This window comes from Leucopleurus acutus (genome assembly GCF_964270905.1).
Source record: "Leucopleurus acutus genome assembly, chromosome: 1".
Taxonomy (NCBI): Eukaryota; Metazoa; Chordata; class Mammalia; order Artiodactyla; family Delphinidae; genus Leucopleurus; species Leucopleurus acutus.
The window spans coordinates 82831435-82849675 of NC_139142.1; the positions used below are offsets into that span (position 1 = coordinate 82831435).

General features: G+C 42.3%; 1 protein-coding gene across 1 annotated transcript in view; it reads right to left on the reverse strand.

Annotated features, from left to right (window-relative positions):
* Nucleotides 1-515: 515 nt before the first annotated feature.
* The window catches only part of GPR176 (G protein-coupled receptor 176), a gene marked incomplete at both ends in the record, with an annotated part of 87682 nt that continues 69956 nt past the window's right edge, over nt 516-18241 (reverse strand). Inside the window, 2 exons of the mRNA XM_082856981.1 lie at nt 516-1638; nt 5299-5551. Of these exons, the coding sequence (XP_082713107.1) occupies nt 516-1638; nt 5299-5551 (1376 nt within the window). The remainder of the gene's footprint in view (nt 1639-5298; nt 5552-18241) is intronic.

An 18241-nucleotide genomic window follows, 5' to 3' on the forward strand; every position in this document is an offset into this window, starting at 1 on the left:
AGGTTCTATCTTCCCTAAAGATACAGATCAATATAAACCATTTTGAATATTTGTCATTTTAAAATCGATCAAATAGGCATTTTCTTGTGGCCACACGGCTCCATAATTATCGTGGGCTTCTCTTAGAGCCCCTGCTTCCTTTGAACGCATAGACATTCTTCTCTCCGTGTATTCTTTGCAGGGACCAGAACTGAGATATCCCCAGAAAATGCACACAGAGAACCCACCCAAGACCTGTTTCCCGCTACCCAGCTTTCGTCTCCACAGAGAGAAATGTGGACTTTACTGAGGATCACTGAGATAAATATATATATATGTATAAATATATATATATACGCCCTCAATAAAGAGGACATCCGATTTTATATAGATTTCCCTCTCATTCAAAAGCATCTGGCCCATAGAGGAGGAATCAACCCATACTGGGTTGCAAGGAGATCAGACAAATCATAGGCCCAGTGAAGGGAGGGCAGGAATGTGGAAGGTCTGTTGCTTCCAGGGATTTACAAGACTTGCTAGGAATCCACCTTTGGGAAGATGCTCACTTTATTGTTTCTGCTCATCTTCCGTTCCACCCTGCCTACCTTGGGCATCTTTGTCTGGATCAGCTCTTCTGGGGTGTTGCCCAAGGGGGGAAGCAGCCTCTTCTTGCTATTTCGGGTCTCCGAGAGCCACTGTGGAGGCAACTCAAATGGCCCAAAGCCGAATTGCAGGGAGTACCTGTCAGGGAATGTCTCAGGTTCCACAGGGACTGCTGGTGCCACCTGGGATATAGAGTCCACTGTGCCCGGGGGTGGTGCAGGGGTAGCAAACCGCGGCCCCTGCTCTGCCTCCAGGCAGGTGGGAAGTAGCTCCTTGGCCTGGAGGTCAGCTGAGCCGGCATACTTGGCTTCACTCTCTTCCTCGTCATCTGTGGGCTTAAAGATCTGCTGCTGCCCAATGTGGAACATCTCCAGGAGCTGGCTGCCCGAGCGCATGCTGGGCTCCAGGCTGGCATCGGCCACCCCGCTCCCTGTGCCCACCACATTCCGGCGACTGTAGCGGTGGTGCAGTTGTACCAAGGTCCCTACCAAGCACTTGCGGATAGATTTGTTCACAGTGAGAAAGAGCACAGGGTTCGCCAGCAGAGAGACTTTGGGCAGCCAAATGGCCGTGAGCAACAAGAAGACAGAAGTGTTGGGAACATTGAGCACAGTCTGGTAGACGACCAGTGTGGCATAGGGCACGCTGCATAAGATGAAGACCATCACCATGGACAGCAGGGTGGCGTGCAGCTCGGCCTCCCGCTGGGAGGCATAGGGGATAGAGATGGTGTTCTGCGGGGTCCGCAGCGCTGCTATGATGACCTTCTTCTTCTGGCTGGCACTCAGGGCCCGGCGGATCAGTATCAAGAAGAGGAATACCACGGCCACAGGCACGATGACCGTGGTGATGTTGTAGACCACAACGTACACCAGGTGGCCCAACGAGTTGCTCCAGACTTCCGTGCAGGTGGACATGGCATAGATGTCAGCCACGTTGGTCACCGCAAACACAGGGACGCTGGCCACCACGGCATGGGCCCAGATGTATATCACTAGTTCTCGGGACTTTGCATCAGATATTTTTCTCTCCAGAGGATAGAGGACTGAGTAGTACCTGCCAAACGCACAAGCAAAATTCGTTTCACAGAAGATACACTTTAATTAGGGGAATCTATATTACTAAAAGTAGGAGAGAGGAAAGAAAGGGTCAATTTCTTCTATTCTGCCTAAGACAGAGGAAACCACTGGGGGAATTAGGAAGCTAGACCTTAAGTTTTGAGGATTTTGCTATACAATTCACAGTTAGCTTTATAATTATTGCCACCAGGACTAAATCCAAAAGAGTGCCCTCAATATAAGGGATATCTCCCTCTGCTGGAAAGACACCTCTTTTTCAATTTAAGGGTAAAGGGTAATTTGTAAAAAAATTTTTTACCTGGGCTAGAGGAGCTTGAGGGCAATTTTCAAAGCCACTAAGAGAAAGGAAATGTGTCTGCACACAAATCCAAAGGAGACTCGTGCCACACTGGATATGCACGGATATCACTAGCATTTACAGCCACCTGGGGCAGAAGAAGCCAGTGTGAGGGAGGGACTCTGACAAAATCCTTCCACAAGATCAATTTGACTGAAAAAAATCATGCCTGCTCAATCGCCATTGTTCCCATGATAATCGCTCAGTACCCCTAAGAGCAATTAATAGACTTAAAATGCCTGCATGATTATATTTTTGTTAAAATCAGGGAAGACTTTTTTCCTTCAAGCTTGACTTGATTATTCTATAACCACCTAATCAGAATTCCAAAAGCACCTTGTTTCAATATCACCTTGTTTCAATATCACCTATGACTGGGGGAAACGGAGTAATGTGTTAGACTCTAGAACCACATCTGTCATGAAAGGGCAGCCAGCAGCCCTCAGAGATATGGCGAGTTTCTTCACCTTAGCTCGGCCCACGTCTGTGCAGGCAGCTAATGCTGGAGTCGACCTTCCAACCCTATTAACATGCATTCCCTCATGGGGCCAGCTGAGCAGGCGTGCCTTCTGTCACAAGGATTTCTGAGCACTACCTATCTGCTAGGTATTGTGCCAGGCACTAGAGTGCAAAGATGGAAGGACGCACGGGAATGTTTCTTAACTAAATGGGGAAAGGCGGCATGTAAACAAACAATTATAACCGAGCAGATGATGGCTCTACTGGAGGGACGCACAAAGGAGGTGGGGAAAGGGAGCACCTGGGAAAATGTCAAGAGCAAGCAGCCCTGTGGTGGAGTCTGGCAGGGGACAAGCTGTGGGAGAGACGATGCAAACACAACACAACCACGGATGACCAGAGATGGATGGAGTGCAGTAAAATGTGTTCTAGATCACTTTCTGGGAAGGGAAAAAAAAAAGAGAAAGAAATGTATAAGTTATGCACGCTCTCAGTTGTTTTTCTCTGAACACGGAGAAGCTTTTCTAACCACCGCTCAGTAAATCCAGTGTGGTGGCCCCACGCCCACGCATGAATACACGTCCACTGTCTCTGATTCCCATTTGCTAAGTGACAGGTGACAAACCCAGGCTTCCCGTCATTTTTGATTCCATTCTAGGTTGGGAAATAGACGGCAGCACAAGCACACAGGCTCATATACATCATTTTGTTAGTATGTGCGTCCCTAGAGGATGATGCAGGAAGTGTAGGTGGCCTCCCAATTCACTTGCTGACTTGGTGCCACGAAACAAATATCTGGGAAAGAAGTGAGAGAAAGAACTGTTTTCCCTTTGTCTTCGTGCACAACAAACCTATACTTTCCAGTAATCTGCATCTCTGAATAATGAAATAGGAATTTACCAAACTTGCTTTTCTACTAAAAGAACTTGCTTATCTTTTTTAAAAAATTAGGAATTTTGGATTAATACGATATATAAAATAGATAAAATAAACAACAAGGACCTACTGTGTAGCACAGGGAACTATATTCAATATCTTATAATAGTCTATAATGGAAAAGAATCTAAAAAAGAATACACACACACACACACACACACACACATATAACTGAATCACTTTGCTGTATACCTGAAACATTGTAAATCAACTATACTTCAATTAAAAAAAATGAGAATAAAAGACACACTGAAAAAAATGATGGCAAAAATACAGTAGATTTTCTGCTGGAAAGAAAATAAGGATTTCTTATTATTTGCATATTTTCTTGCCTAAAACCAAAGGCTCAAAATAACCCACAGGGATTATTGCATTGCTTCCAGGTAGTATAGCAACCTGTCCAGAATAATGTGTTCCCACTCTTGTTGAATCCTATTCTTAAAAAACCTTCAGGATTCATAGCAGCATTATTTATAATAGCCAAAAAGTGGAAACAACCCAAATGTCCACCAACTAGTAAATGGATAAACAAAATGCGGTATATGCATACAATGGGAATATTATTCGGCAATAAAAAGGAATGAAGTAAGTTAAGAGAGTAGATCATGAGTTCTCATTACAAGGAAAATAAACATTTTTTGGTATCTATATGAGATGATGGATGTTAACTAAATTTACAGTGAATCATTTCACAATATGTGTAAGAGAAGTCATTATGCCATATACCTTAAACTTGTACAGTGCTGTATGTCAACTATAACTCAATAAAGCTGGAAAGAGAAAAAAAGAAGTACTGATACCTGCTATAACATGGATGAACCTTGAAAACATTATGCTGAGCAAAAGAAGCCAGGCACAAAAGAACACATATTGTATGATTCCACTTATATGAAATGTCCCCCCATACAGAGACAGAAAGTAGATTAGTGGTGGCCTCGGTCTGGGGGTGGGAATGGGGAATAACTGTAAATGAACACAAGGTTTCTTTTTAGGGTGACAGAAATATTCTAAAGTTCAATTGTGGTCATGGCTGCACAACTGTACATATACTAAAATTCATTGACTTGTACATTTTAAATGAATTTTATGATATGTAAATTATATCTCAATAAAACTATTAAAAAAAAAAACCTTCAGGAAAGAAAAGCCCACCATGTGGACTGCAGACATAAGACCTCACCAAGCAGGTAATAAGGGGCCTCCAGAAAGACACACCTGCCGTGAACACAGAATGGATCAACACAAAAAGCATTAGGAGGGGCTTCCCTGGTGGCGCAGTGGTTGAGAGTCCGCCTGCCGATGCAGGGGACACGGGTTCGTGCCCCGGTCCGGGAGGATCCCGCACGCCGTGGAGCGGCTGGGCCCCTGAGCCATGGCCGCTGGGCCTGCGCGTCCGCGTCCGGAGCCTGTGCTCCGCAACGGGAAGGATGGGAAGAGAAAACAAACACCATCACAATATAAAACCTTGGAAGTAAATGCTCCAAAGGAATTCTGGTGCTATCTGGCCAGGTCCAACAGGACTGTCTAATCATTTGTTAAATAGCCACTGAATTGTTCTCTTGTTCTTCCAGAAATGTTTTCACCCTGCATCAAAAGGCCCTAATTGCAGAGTTAGCAATCTGATGAGCAATCTACTGCAAATTGCAATGCAAATACCACTAATTCCAACCAAGCTGAAACTATATCATGATCCAGCTCTGCCCCAGCATCGTCATGATGTAACCTCCCCAATGCCGTCTTCTGTGAGGCATCTGTTTCAGCAATCGACTCTCTTTCTGTTGACAACAAGCAGACTAAAAAGCAGTATTTGGAACACTGACTATTCACTATTTGCTTCGTGATGCTAATTTTTCAATACACTTAAAAAAAAAAAAAAAAGTTGCACCCCTGGCTACCTGATCTTACCTGTCCAAGGCAATGGCAGGGAAGCTGAGGATAGTCACAGAGCAGAAGACTTTGTGCAAAAACTTAACGACCTTGCAGAAGAGCATGGTGTAGATCCACCAGCAACAGTGAGGACTGGTACTGAGGATGATGTCGAAGGGCACGCAGACCAGGCTGGCACAAATCCCCGAGCAGGCCAGGTTTTTAATGAACCTGTTGGTGACAGATTTGAACACGGTTGTGCGGCAAGTTGACCATAACACCATGAAGTTTCCTGGCCAGATAGGCAAAAATAAAAACAAACAAAAAAAATGTTTAAATAAAAAGAAAGAAGACAAAAAAGAAAGAAAGAAAATACAGGTTAAAAAAAAGATTGAAAAACCATAGTTGAGAGTTCATTTCAAAGAACTTTAAAGGCATATGATATTGTCAATTTATGTGAAATTATTAAATCACGTTCATAAGTATCAAAAAGTCTAGAAGAATTTTTTAGCCATGAGTTTTATTTAATTTTAGGCATAATCGTATTATGATGATGATTCTGTCTCACCTGACTATAAACAGTCAGCTAGGGATTACTTAACCTCAGCCAGTCTACTCTAACCAAGTTTGCAAATGACCTCGCCTTACCAAACCCTGTAACAGAAACAGGACGAAAGCCACACATGTGGCTTAAAATTTCCTAGTAGTGATATTTTTAAAAAGTAAAAAGAAGCAGGTGAAATTTTAATAGTGTATATTATTGAACCCAATCTATACCAAACATTATCATTTCAAAGTCATCATTACTTTAAAAAGTATTAAAGTAATATATTCATTCTTATTTTTGTGCTACATCTTTGAAATGTGGCGTGCGTTTTTTTGTTTGTTTGTTTTGTTATTTATTTATTTCTTTTTGGCTACGTTGGGTCTTCATTGCTGCGCTCGGGCTTTCTCCAGTTGCAGTGAGTGGGGGCTACTCTTCGTTGTGGTGCACGGGCTTCTCATTGCAGTGGCTTCTCTTGTTGCGGACCACAGGCTCTAGAGCGCAGACTCAGTAGTTGTGGCGCACGGGCTTAGTTGCTCCGCGGTATGTAGGATCTTCCTGGACCAGGGATCGAACCCATGTGCCCTGCATTGGCAGGCAGATTCTCAACCACTGCACCACCAGGGAAGCCCCTGGTGTGCGCTTTTTAAATTGAAATATAATTAATATATAACATTGTATTCTTTTTAGGTGTGCATGGTGTATGTTTTATTTTACACTTACAACACATTTTCAGTTCACATCCTGAATCATAGTTATAGGTATAGAACTGGAAACCTGCATTTGTAACAAGCACTTCAGATAGAGTTGGCTCCCAGACTGAAGTTACAGAAATGCCACATCTAGACAGAGACTGTAGCCTTTCATCCCCAGAGTCTCACAGGGCCCAAGTCGTCAGGTATGCTGGCAGCCTACGTTACCAGGGGAGATTTTACCTGGTGAAAGATCCAGGTCCACATGGCCAGTCAGTCATGACCCAAGGACACTGCTCTCTCCTAGGCACAGGCACAGAGAATGCCCTCTAATGACTGAGGCAACAGCTCAGCCTCATGCAGAAGGACAGCATGGTGCCAGGGGAGGGGAGCACAGGGCTCAGGGCTGCAGCCGAAGCCACCACCAGGAGCTGCCTTGCTGCCTCAGATGCTGACATAACTTACTGTCAAGAGTCTCTTTTCAGACACAGTAGTCTACAGCTACTTCTTATCTGCCAGAAAAAAAATGGGCACTGCATTTAGGTAAGTAGGCCAGCTGCTTCCAGGAAATTCTCTACCAAACTTTCCTTACATAAATATGCTGACTCAGTGAGATGAAATTCACAGTGTGAATATATACACACGTTTGTTCAATAGAAAAGCTGTTTATACTAATGTTACCACCTCAGGCCCCCTCAAGCTTTCCTGTCACCAAGGTTACAGACAGCAATAATGATATATTTGAAGCTCCATCTATATGGGGATTTTTTTTCCTGGCCTTTCCCACTGAAATACAGATTAGGATCTGGCTGAAGCATCTTTCCTCACTTAAGTTTTACAGATAGGACTGAAAATCTGGTAACCATCTAATAATGAAATTGCCCACTTAAAGAAATCTGCCATAGGGCTTCCCTGGTGGTGCAGTGGTTAAGAATCTGCCTGCCAATGCAAGGGACACGGGTTCAAGCCCTGGCCCGGGAAGATCCCACATGCCATGGAGCAGCTAAGCCCGTGCACCACAACTACTGAGCCTGCACTCTAGAGCCACAACTACTGAGCCCACGTGCCACAACTACTGAAGCCTGAGCGCCTAGAGCCCGTGCTCCGCAACAAGAGAAGCCACGATGATGAGAAGCCCGCACACCGCAACAAAGAGTAGCCCCCGTTCACCACAACTAGAGAAAGCCCGCGCACAGCAACGAAGACCCAACACAGCCATACATAAATAAATAAATAAATAATTTTTTTAAAAAAAAGAAACCTGCCGTGAGGAGCGTGTCATAGTATCTTCAGTTGTTAATATCGGGGCTGTCTCCAGTCCACTAGGGGACTTCCTATAAAGACCATCCTTCTGCTTTATAAAACAAGACCCACAGGATTTTCTATTTCTCTATCACTGTTAATCTTTGTCGCTTGGTAGGTTACACGGAATAAAACATTTTGTATAACAAACAGGAAAATTCACTGCAAAGGAGAGGACAGGCTGTGTGCCAAGGTCTCTCATGCATACAGCAGATTTCTTTGAAACTAATCTCCATCATTACCCTCATACTCTAACTCTCTTATCTTTCTCTCTCCCTCCCAATTATGGCAGGCACACTTTTTTATTGTTTTTTTCTTAAATCATACATTTTATTAGTATGTCCACGCTTGCGAATGAGGAAACTTGTTTTCAATGAGTTATTACTGAAAAACCCGAGATGGCTATAATCACATTGTATCTCCGCTTACTTATAAAACTCTACGAGGCATCTGAAGCCTAATCCCTTTTCCTAAGAACCTGAAGCTAAAGAAGCCTCTATGTTCTTTCCCTTCTTTAAACCACCTCTCTCTGTCTTCACTTAAAAACTGACTCATTTGGCTCTAAGAACCCAAATTAGAAAAAAGTATCAGGAGAGAAGCACCCACACTCAAGATCTGATTGGCCACACATTAAAAAGAAAAGTGTGTGTGTGCACACATGTGTGTGTGTGTATACACACAACAAAACAAAATAATTACAGACTTGATCATTTAATCTCATGAGCACTTTAGATTCTTCTTAGCTTTACAAGGTACATCAAGGATAACTCAGCATATATTTTAAATAACACAGTATTCAACCTTGAGATACTTTTTAGTTTAGACATCATGGTCTAAATCACCCAACCCCCTTTAGAAATGATTCAAGTTCTCTACCCATTCTTCCTCCCTACATATTCCCATTATATTTTCTAATGCTGGATTCCATGACAACATTCAGTGCCAGGGCTGTGGGCACAGCAACACAATTAGTACACACTCACAGCACACACAACCAAAAGGGGAATAAGAAGTAGAGCATGATGGCGCTGGTAATACAAACCTACTCTCCCTGGGACTGCTATTACTCTATCATTACTCCTCATCTAAAATACAAATCAAGGTTTCTCTTTACACAGTATAATCTGATATCAGACAATGCATAAAAGGACAAAAAAGAAAGTAAAAATTACCCACCCAGTGATAACTAACTGTAAACTTTAAGTATTTATCCTTCCAAACTTCTTTTTATATATACGGACTTTTTGATTATGCCAGTGGGACCAACTACTCACACTGCTTTTTTAGATCTTTTTCCGTAACAACCACCTTTCTATACAATAAATAAAAATAGATCTATATCATCATTTTAGCAGCTTCATAAAAGCAATAGTGCTTCTCTGGTTATACCCTAATGTATTTTGTCTATTGCACATTGATGATTTTTTTTTAAAGCTGTTTTCAATACATCTCTATTATACAATGTTGAGATCAACATCCTTATATATTTAAGTTCGGAGGAAGTGAACTGATTATTTACTGAAGATAAATTTCTAGAAGCAGAAGTTCCGGGTCAAAGAGCTTACACATTTTTTATATATATTGCAAAATGACCCTCCACAAAAGTCATATGAGAGAGGTGGTTTCCCCATATGCTAAAAGTTCTGCTGTCTCACTAAAATATTTGGAATTTTGCATACTTCCTCAATCCTACGATTCATATTTTCCTTATTTCCAGAAAAATTTCATCCATTGCCTCTGAATCTTGCCCTATCCTTTCTCCTTATTATCTTCTTCTGGAATTCTTATTAGATTTACGTTAGACCTCATTCTAGTCTCTTAACCTCTCATTCATATTTTCCATTTTCCATCAATTTATTGTCTTCTGCAAACTGAATGCTATTTCTCATGTCTTCCTTCCATTTTATCAATTCTCAATTCATCTGAAAGTAATCAAACCATCATTCTTTCTTTCTTTCTTTTAGCTTCTTGGGTAGTAAACTTTTGGAAATTTGTATTTGGGTCCACTTCAAACTGCTTACTCTTTATTCCTAGTGTCTAGTTATTTTACTATGGCTCTTTTCCTTCTTTAATCTGCAATCACGTTTTTTTATTTTTGGCTGTGTTGGCTCTTTGTTGCTGCGCGCGGCTTTCTCTAGTTGGTGGTGAGCGGGGGCTACTCTTCGTTGCGGTGCGCGGGCTTCTCACTGTGGTGGCTTCTCTTGCTGCGGAGCACGGGCTCTAGGGTGCCCGGGCTTCAGTAGCTGTGGCTCATGGGCTCTAGAGCGCAGGCTCAGTAGTTGTGGCACACGGGCTTAGCTGCTCCACGGCATGTGGGATCTTCCTGGACCAGGGCTAGAACTGGTGTCCCCTGCATTGGCAGGCAGATTCTTAACCACTGTGCCACCAGGGAAGCCCCTGTAATCATGTTTTTTAAATGCTTGTACTTTCTTTTAGATTATTCTATTGTTTCTAGTTCTAGATGTGTTAATTTTGCCATTTGTTGGTTCTCCTGGCCCTCCTTTTATGGTTTTCCTCACATGGTTTTTAATGTTCAGTTATGAGCTCATAGTATATGGGGGTTGTTTTTCTGTGGCAGGCTACAGACCCTGGTTGTGGAAATGTTTCAAGTGGCTAGCCAAGCACATATTAGTACTTTGTTGCACTTTCATGTGCAAATCAAAGATAATGCAGTTGAAAGACCATTCTGAGAAAGGTTTAGCGTGTGGGGAAATTTTTACCCTAGGGAGACGCAGGATATTTTAATGACTAAGAGCACAGACTCTGAAGCCTTACTCCCAGATTCAAGTCCCAGCTCCACCACTTACTAGCTGTGTGATCATGGGTGAATTAACTTCTCTGTGCCTCAGTTTCACCATCTGTAAAGTGGACATAATAACAATGCCTATGTCCCAGGGGCATTGTGAGGATTTAATGAGCCCATACAAGTAATATAAGCACAGCACTTAGAACAGCTTCTTGTGCCTAATACATGCTACATAAGTAGATATGTCACTGTTATTATTAGTTGCAAAAGTTTCCAAGGAAAGGTCTGACAGAGAGAGAAACAGTGAGAGGCTGGGCCAGAGAAAACGAAACCTGGAGCTGAATATAGAGAAGATAGAAGAGGACAGGTCCCTAGAAGGACTTGGAAGCAATCAGGAAGAAGAGACAAGGTAGGACTGACTGGCCTGCAGGTTCCACATGGAACACTGGGGTCTGACAAGGAAGAAACTCCTAGGTTTACCCTGTGGAGGTCCCTTGGGTGGTGCTGGCAAACTCACAGCAGACTGTCCCATGGGGTCATGATGGGTGCCTGGGACTATCGTGTTTGAGTAGTTGTGACAACTTCAGAGCTCCGTCCTCAGGCCTGTGGCACACACACAACTTGTCTCTCTCCCTCTCACCGTTGTCTGGATTCAGTGACTTCGCTAAAGCCTTGTCTCCCTGGCAGGGGGCGCAGGGGCCGTTGCAAGATCTGCTCCCTCCTAGAATGTCCAGCCTCCATTTGAATTGCCTGTGACAGGTCTCAGACCAAGGACATCTCTTCTCCAGATGGAGTCCTGCTCCTAGAATCCATCAAGCCTATCATAAGACATTCCAAACACCTTACAGGAATCTTGCAGCAGCACACAAACATGATACATCTTAATAAAGCCCCAGAGTGAATTAAAAACCCAAAGGGTCAAAAAAAATCAAAAAAGGAATCAATGATCTTGACATCGTTTCATTAAGAAAAATGAAAAATCTCAAAGTGATGATGACTTCCTAATGTTTTCAATTCAATAATCTAAACAGCTTGAAACCATCAAGAGATTATTTGTATCATTATGGGAAAAGTTTTAAAAATGCTATCTGGCCAACGATAATGGTACAAGTAATAAAACAATGATTATAACTATACTTTATCATTTGCTTTAAAAACTTTTTAAAACATTAATAATTACCCACCATCTTCCCAATAGGTAGCCACTAAGCACTCTTGTGCATTTAGACACACAGGTTGAGCAATTAAGAATTTTAATCAGAATTTAAATTTTGAAAAAGTCTATTCAAAATTATTTGGAAAAAAAAAAAACTTCAATTGGCCCTTGAACAAAGCATGGGTTGATCTGCATATAGTCAGCCCTCCACAGTTCCTCCACATCCATGGATTCAACCAACCATGGAATGTGTAGTACTATAGTAAATATTTACTATTGAAAAATATCTGCATATAAGTGGACCCACGCAGTTCAAACCCATGTTGTTCAAGGGTCAGCTGTATTCAGTTTCTTACCACCTTTCTAGAAAGTAAAGGTGTCCCTGAATATCTGAGGGCATTTCTCCATTTTATTTAGGTATGGTTCAGAGGTAGTTTCATCATGACACTGATTTTTGCAAAGAGTTAGTTTTAAGAGAATGCCAGGGCTTCTCTGGTGGTGCAGTGGTTAAGAATCTGCCTGCCAATGCAGGGGACATGGGTTTGAGCCCTGGTCCGGGAAGATCCTACATGCTGTGCAGCAGCTAAGCCTGTGCACCACAGCTACTGAGCTCTAGAGCCCGCAAGCCACAACTACTGAGCCCGCATGCCACAACTACTGAAGCCCACATGCTGCATCTACTGAAGCCTGCGTGCCTAGAGCCTGTGCTCTGCAACAAGAGAAGCCACTGCAATGAGAAGCCCGTGCACCACAACGAAGAGTAGCCCCCGCTCGCCGCAACTAGAGAAAGCCCACACGCAGCAACGAAGACCCAGGGCAGCCAAAAATAAATAAATAAAATAAATAAATTTATTAAAAAAAAGAATGCCAGAGGGCGAAAAATGCGAGATTGACTAATTAAACCCATTTTGAAGAAGAGCAGAGGTACAACAGTAACTTGATTAATATTACCAAAGCATTCAGTAGTTCCCTACTGCCACTAGGAAAAAAACAAATGCAAACTTCTCAACATCATATAATACCCTTTAAGATACGACCCCTGGCTGCTCCCAAGCTTACTACCCAAAGTTACAGCATTATGATAGAATGAAATAACCCTGGAAATCTAAAGGGCAAATCCACATTTTTCTCTGAACCCTTAAACCTGCTGCCTAAGCAAAACCCTCAAAGGAAACTCCCTTTCATTAGCAAGAGTGAGAGAGAGAGAGAAAGAAAGCAAAGGTAAGACAAGATAGGAATAAAGAACTCCTCAGTGTAGAGAAGGCAAATGGTACCTGACAAGTTCAAAAAAAAAAAAGACACTGTTAAGCTCTGTGAACCTGGGGACACAAATGTTCAAACTGAGTTACAAAGTTCACACTTTCAAAGGAAAGCTTAAATAGTTCTAAAAATGATTCTATTTGATTGTGATTTTTAAAAAATCTTTCTCCCGTTAACCTATGTGGGTAAATTTCCCAGAGAGTCAGCACTGGCAAGGTGATAAGTAGCTTTTTGCCACTGGTATTATTATGAATTATGGCCGCAGCAAGAACGGGGAGGAAAACAAGCTTGTAGCCAGAGCACTGTGCCTGGTGGTTTTCAATACAATTTGCTCTTCCTCTGAGTCTAAAAGTTTGAGCCTTTCCCTCACTAATGAAGTGTCAATTTGCTGTAACTTGTGATTAAACTATCTAATATCTGCCTAACTCTTTTTAAACTGATCATTATTAGCGTGAGAAAACTGTTACTTTAGTTACAATTAATCTGATTCCAGAGGTTGTTCTGAAATGACACAGAAGGTTCCAATTAAGCAGGAATTGGATTAGCAGGAAGAAGCTATGTAGTAAGTTTATTAAAATTCATGGTGAATTTCAAATAATTGCTTTGAATGAAAAGCATCTTATGAAATACATATCCCCAATCTAACCTTGGATGGTTTCCCCTTAGAATACGTGTTCCCAATGAATAATTCAGATAAAATATTAACAGGATTCAGTTTTGTAATACATAAGAATATAGAAAGAGACTCCAACAATAGCCTCTTCCACTCAACTCCTGTGAGGTTGCACAAAGAATTTTAGGTGAGTCTGCAACAAATGTCCATATGTTTTAGCAACAATGGTATCCCCAAAGGTAAGGCAGACTATATAACTCAATCAAGACAAAGAGATCCCAGTGACCATAGCCACTGGGGTTCTCTCATGGAAGTCGCAATGCCCCTGAAACTAGCTCAATCTCTCACATCTCTCAACACACAGCAAGATGCACACAGATCTAAAAGGTAAGAAGAAAGACTCACAAAATCTGAAGTTGATAACTGTCCCTTTCTTTTTCATTTTTTCTTTCTTTTTTTTTTTTGTGGTACGCGGGCCTCTCACTGCTGTGGCCTCTCCCGTTGCGGAGCACAGGCTCCGGACGCGCAGGTTCAGTGGACATGGCTCACGGGCCTACCCGCTCCGCGGCATGTGGGATCTTTCCGGACCGGGGCGCGAACCTGTGTCCCCTGCATCGGCAGGCGGACTCTCAACCACTGCGCCACCAGGGAAGCCCCTGTCCCTTTCTTTGACTACTGAAATTTCTTCCATATAAACTAACCAGAAAATTTTCATAACTTCACAGGATTCCTTGCTCTCCGATCTCTCACATTAAATAGGTTAACCTCCCTGAAAGGTATATTATTCCCTGAAAAAAAAATATGCCAAGAGTCTCAGTATCATTGGCCCCATCTAACTGTGACAGCTTCAAACCTTTAATAACCACAAGCTCCATTTCCCCCTCAGTAGGTGTATAGAGAAAGTTTCCAGGGAAAAGGAGGAAACCAGTTATCAAACTCTCTCTCTCATTACACAAGCTCCCCCTGGATCTGCATGCTAACAAGATATTCCTGATTAAGTGGAGGTGAAGTAGTTCACTGCCTTAAATGTCTACGCCACAGGCCATCCTACTAAGAGGTTCTTGTCTCTATTAAATTGCTTATGTAGTCTTCGAAGGCAGGGTCTCTATCTTCTGCAGCATTCATATAGCATTAGCCTAGAGGGGTTATTTCTCCCATAAAATATTGTGAGATTACGAAGCCTGAGAAGAACCTTATCTGGAAATTCTGTTGACCCTCATGAGCACAAACCACGGTTTTGTATCTAGGGGTTGCTTCATAAGTACCCAGATAAATGAATGAATAAAAGCTTGAAGTTCAATATGACTCTATCAGAATTATCAGAATGTTTTTTCTGTGTACTCAGTTTTTCAGGTACATCTATTGATGCCAACTGCCTCTGACCAACAAGCTGAATGTTTACTATCTCCCGATCGCCAGCACACAGTGTCAGAGCAGCTTGAGAGTGATGTATTCAACGATATATCACACTATACTATAATTAGTCTAGTGAACGTGCACAGAATACACATGCATTCTATTCTCCTACGCCCTCAGTTCCAGTTAACTACAATTATGCAGTCTGAAAGGGAAAATTATGTTGAAACTATTTCCAAAGAACACAAGGGTAAGATAATTAGAGGGCTAAGAAAGGAAAGTGAGCCCAATCCTGCTTCAGTCCACGGGGACCCAGCGTGGCTGATGTGAGGTGGAGGAATAAGATTTTGGAAATGAGCATCCCTTATTCCTTATGATCTGGCACAATCTGACAATGACATTAATTCAGAGTTGAAAGCTCCATTGCTTTTTTTTTTTTAGCTGAGTTTGGAAGGAGAAGGGGAGAGGCTGGAGGGTGAGGGGCAAGAAATGGCAATTCTAAACCTTCTCCTAACAGATTTCGGGCCACTCCCTCACTAGTGGGGAGGTTCCATCTGCTCTAGAATAGACTTTCCCATGTCTCCTTCACCACTTTCTCCAATTCCTGCAAGGAAAGAGGAGGCCAGCAGCAGAGGGGTGTTTGTAGAGTGAGGAGCTGGGATCAGGAGAGCCAGAGCAGCAGATGGTATAAGAGCTGGAGGAAGCCAGACCCAGGCCAGGGCCAGAGACACATGGTCAAGGCAGGGAAGGCTCTGGAAGGAAGTGATGGATCTGAAAGTCAGAGCTCGGTGGGGAATAGAACACAAGAGACATTGAAAAGATGAGTTACAGCACACAGCCCATCAAGGCCCACCAACAACATAAGAAAATGAAATAAATGCTCAGATACAATACTAGGAGCCAAGAGCTCTGTAAGAAGCGGGGATTGGCACATGGGTAACATGGAAGGAGCTTGATAAGTGAGACAGCCTCAGTCTAGACTCTGAACTTGGATATGACTCTTTGTGAGGCAAGAACTGAACCAATAAGATGTATTTAGGGGCCTTGCAGGTGTAACACGATTTTGGAAATACCTGTAATGAAGGGCACGTGGATGGGCAGCAATAACACCTTTCAGAAAGCAGATTCTTAACATTTCTCTTTCTCTCTTTTCCCCTTTTTCTCCTTCAAGTAGTAGCAGAGGATGGAGAGAGAAGAGAAGATGACAAAAATTGAGAGCAAAATAATAGGGAGAATAATTGCAATTCCATTTATCTCCACGCAAAGATCTAGCTTGTACGTGCATTTCCCAGTGACTATTTAAGGCAACCAAGGCCTTCTGTGCCTGAATATTCATTAGTCACATTGCTGAAAACTGGACAAAAGGTTTCTTTTCTTTGTATCACGTTCCAAGAATCCAGGATTCATGATTATGGTAACCACAGTGATACAGATAAACAGAGAAGGAGAATTCTCCTTTAGCATTTCATGAATAAGCAGCTTCCAATTCCTGTATTTTTCCTCTAATATTTGCTGATTTGAATAACACTGAGTCATTTACCATGTACTTTTCCTGCTGGTTCAAAATAAAATCAGCATGAAATACTATTAGCTTGTGTAAAACACTAAGATCAATGAAGAGATGTGACCTCTTAATTCCCCATTATGAAACAAAAGGCCAGGGGAAGCTTTTTTTTTTTTTTTTTTTGCGGTACGCGGGCCTCTCACTGTTGTGGCCTCTTCCGTTGCGGAGCACAGGCTCCGGACCCACAGGCTCAGCGGCCATGGCCCACGGGACCAGCCGCCCCGCGGCACGTGGGATCCTCCCGGACCGGGGCACGAACCGTGTCCCATGCATCGGCAGGTGGACTCCCAACCACTGCGCCACCAGGGAAGCCCCAGGGGAAGCATTTTTTATCTTGTGAGATACTGATTTTCCTCTTTGTGTGTTTGTAAATTACTGGCTTTCAGAGTGTAGTCAATGTCACTGATTCAATGTGAATGAAGTAAATAAGATAAAATATAAAATCTGTTCACTTTCATTAAGCTCCAGTTTCCATTAGTCTTGCCTCTGACATTATTCTTATAAAGGTTTAAGCATGCAAACACCATGGCCGAAGGCAGAACATTGGCTAATAAATATTAGCCAACAAATTTTAATATTACCCCAAGGAAATAAAAGTGAGCATATATACAATGGTCAAGGAAACAGTGACCAGCTACAACATTTTAAATTGTCATTTTTCCAATTAGAAACTCTACAATGCTTTAATAGGAATAAGAAAGTAATCTACAACATTTAATTGACTTTATATACTCACATGAATGGAAGGAACCTGGAAGAGTCATCTATACCTCCTTGTTTCCACATAAGACTATGTAAATCTTGTGCAGAGAAAAGATATTTTTGCTAACTGTTAAGACTTCTGGGAAAAACAATACCTTCAGGTCCCCCTATGGTAATCAGCTTCCAAGATGGCCAGTGATCCCTGCCTCCTGGTATTCCTGTCCCCATGTAGGCTTCTCCCACAACTGAATAGGTAAACAATGGGATGTAGCAAAACGACAGTGAGACTTCCCAGGTCATAAAAGACATTGCCATAAAAGACATTGTCTTAATCTCTTGAATCACGTGCCTTGGGAAAAGCCAGAAGATTCTGGCTACTCATTACAACCTCTGCGTCTCCTTCCTCTACCTCTCAGCTTTTTCACAATGAAAATAACTTTAGTTTATTTCTTTTTTTTAAGATTTATTATTTTTATTTTACTTTATTATCTTTGGCTGCAACCGGTCTTAGTTGCGGCACACGGGATCTTTGTTGAGGCATGCAGGATCTTTTGTTGCAGCGTGCAGGCTCTTCGTTGTGGCGCGTGGGCTTCTTGCTAGTTGTGGCGTGTGGGTTTTCCCTTCACTAGTTGTGGCGTGCAAGCTCCAGAGTGCATGGGCTCTGTAGTTTGCGGCACACAGGCTCTCCAGTTGAGGCGCATGAGCTCAGTAGTTGTGGCACGCGGGCTTAGTTGCCCTGTGGCATGTGAGATCTTAGTTCCCAGACCAGGGATTGAACCTGCATCCCCTGCACTGCAAGGTGGATTCTTTACCACTGGACCACCAGGGAAGTCCCAGCTTTAGTTTATTTCTGAGTGTTTTTTTTTAAACTAACACATGTTCACTATTATAAATTCAAATGGTTCAGAAAAGTATAGGAAGAAAGAAAAATCACCTGGAATCCCACCACCTTAAGATAAACATGAAACATGATTAATATTCTGGTCATCATCTTTTAATACACCTCTATATGTGTATAAACACAATTTTATGTAAACGGTATACCAT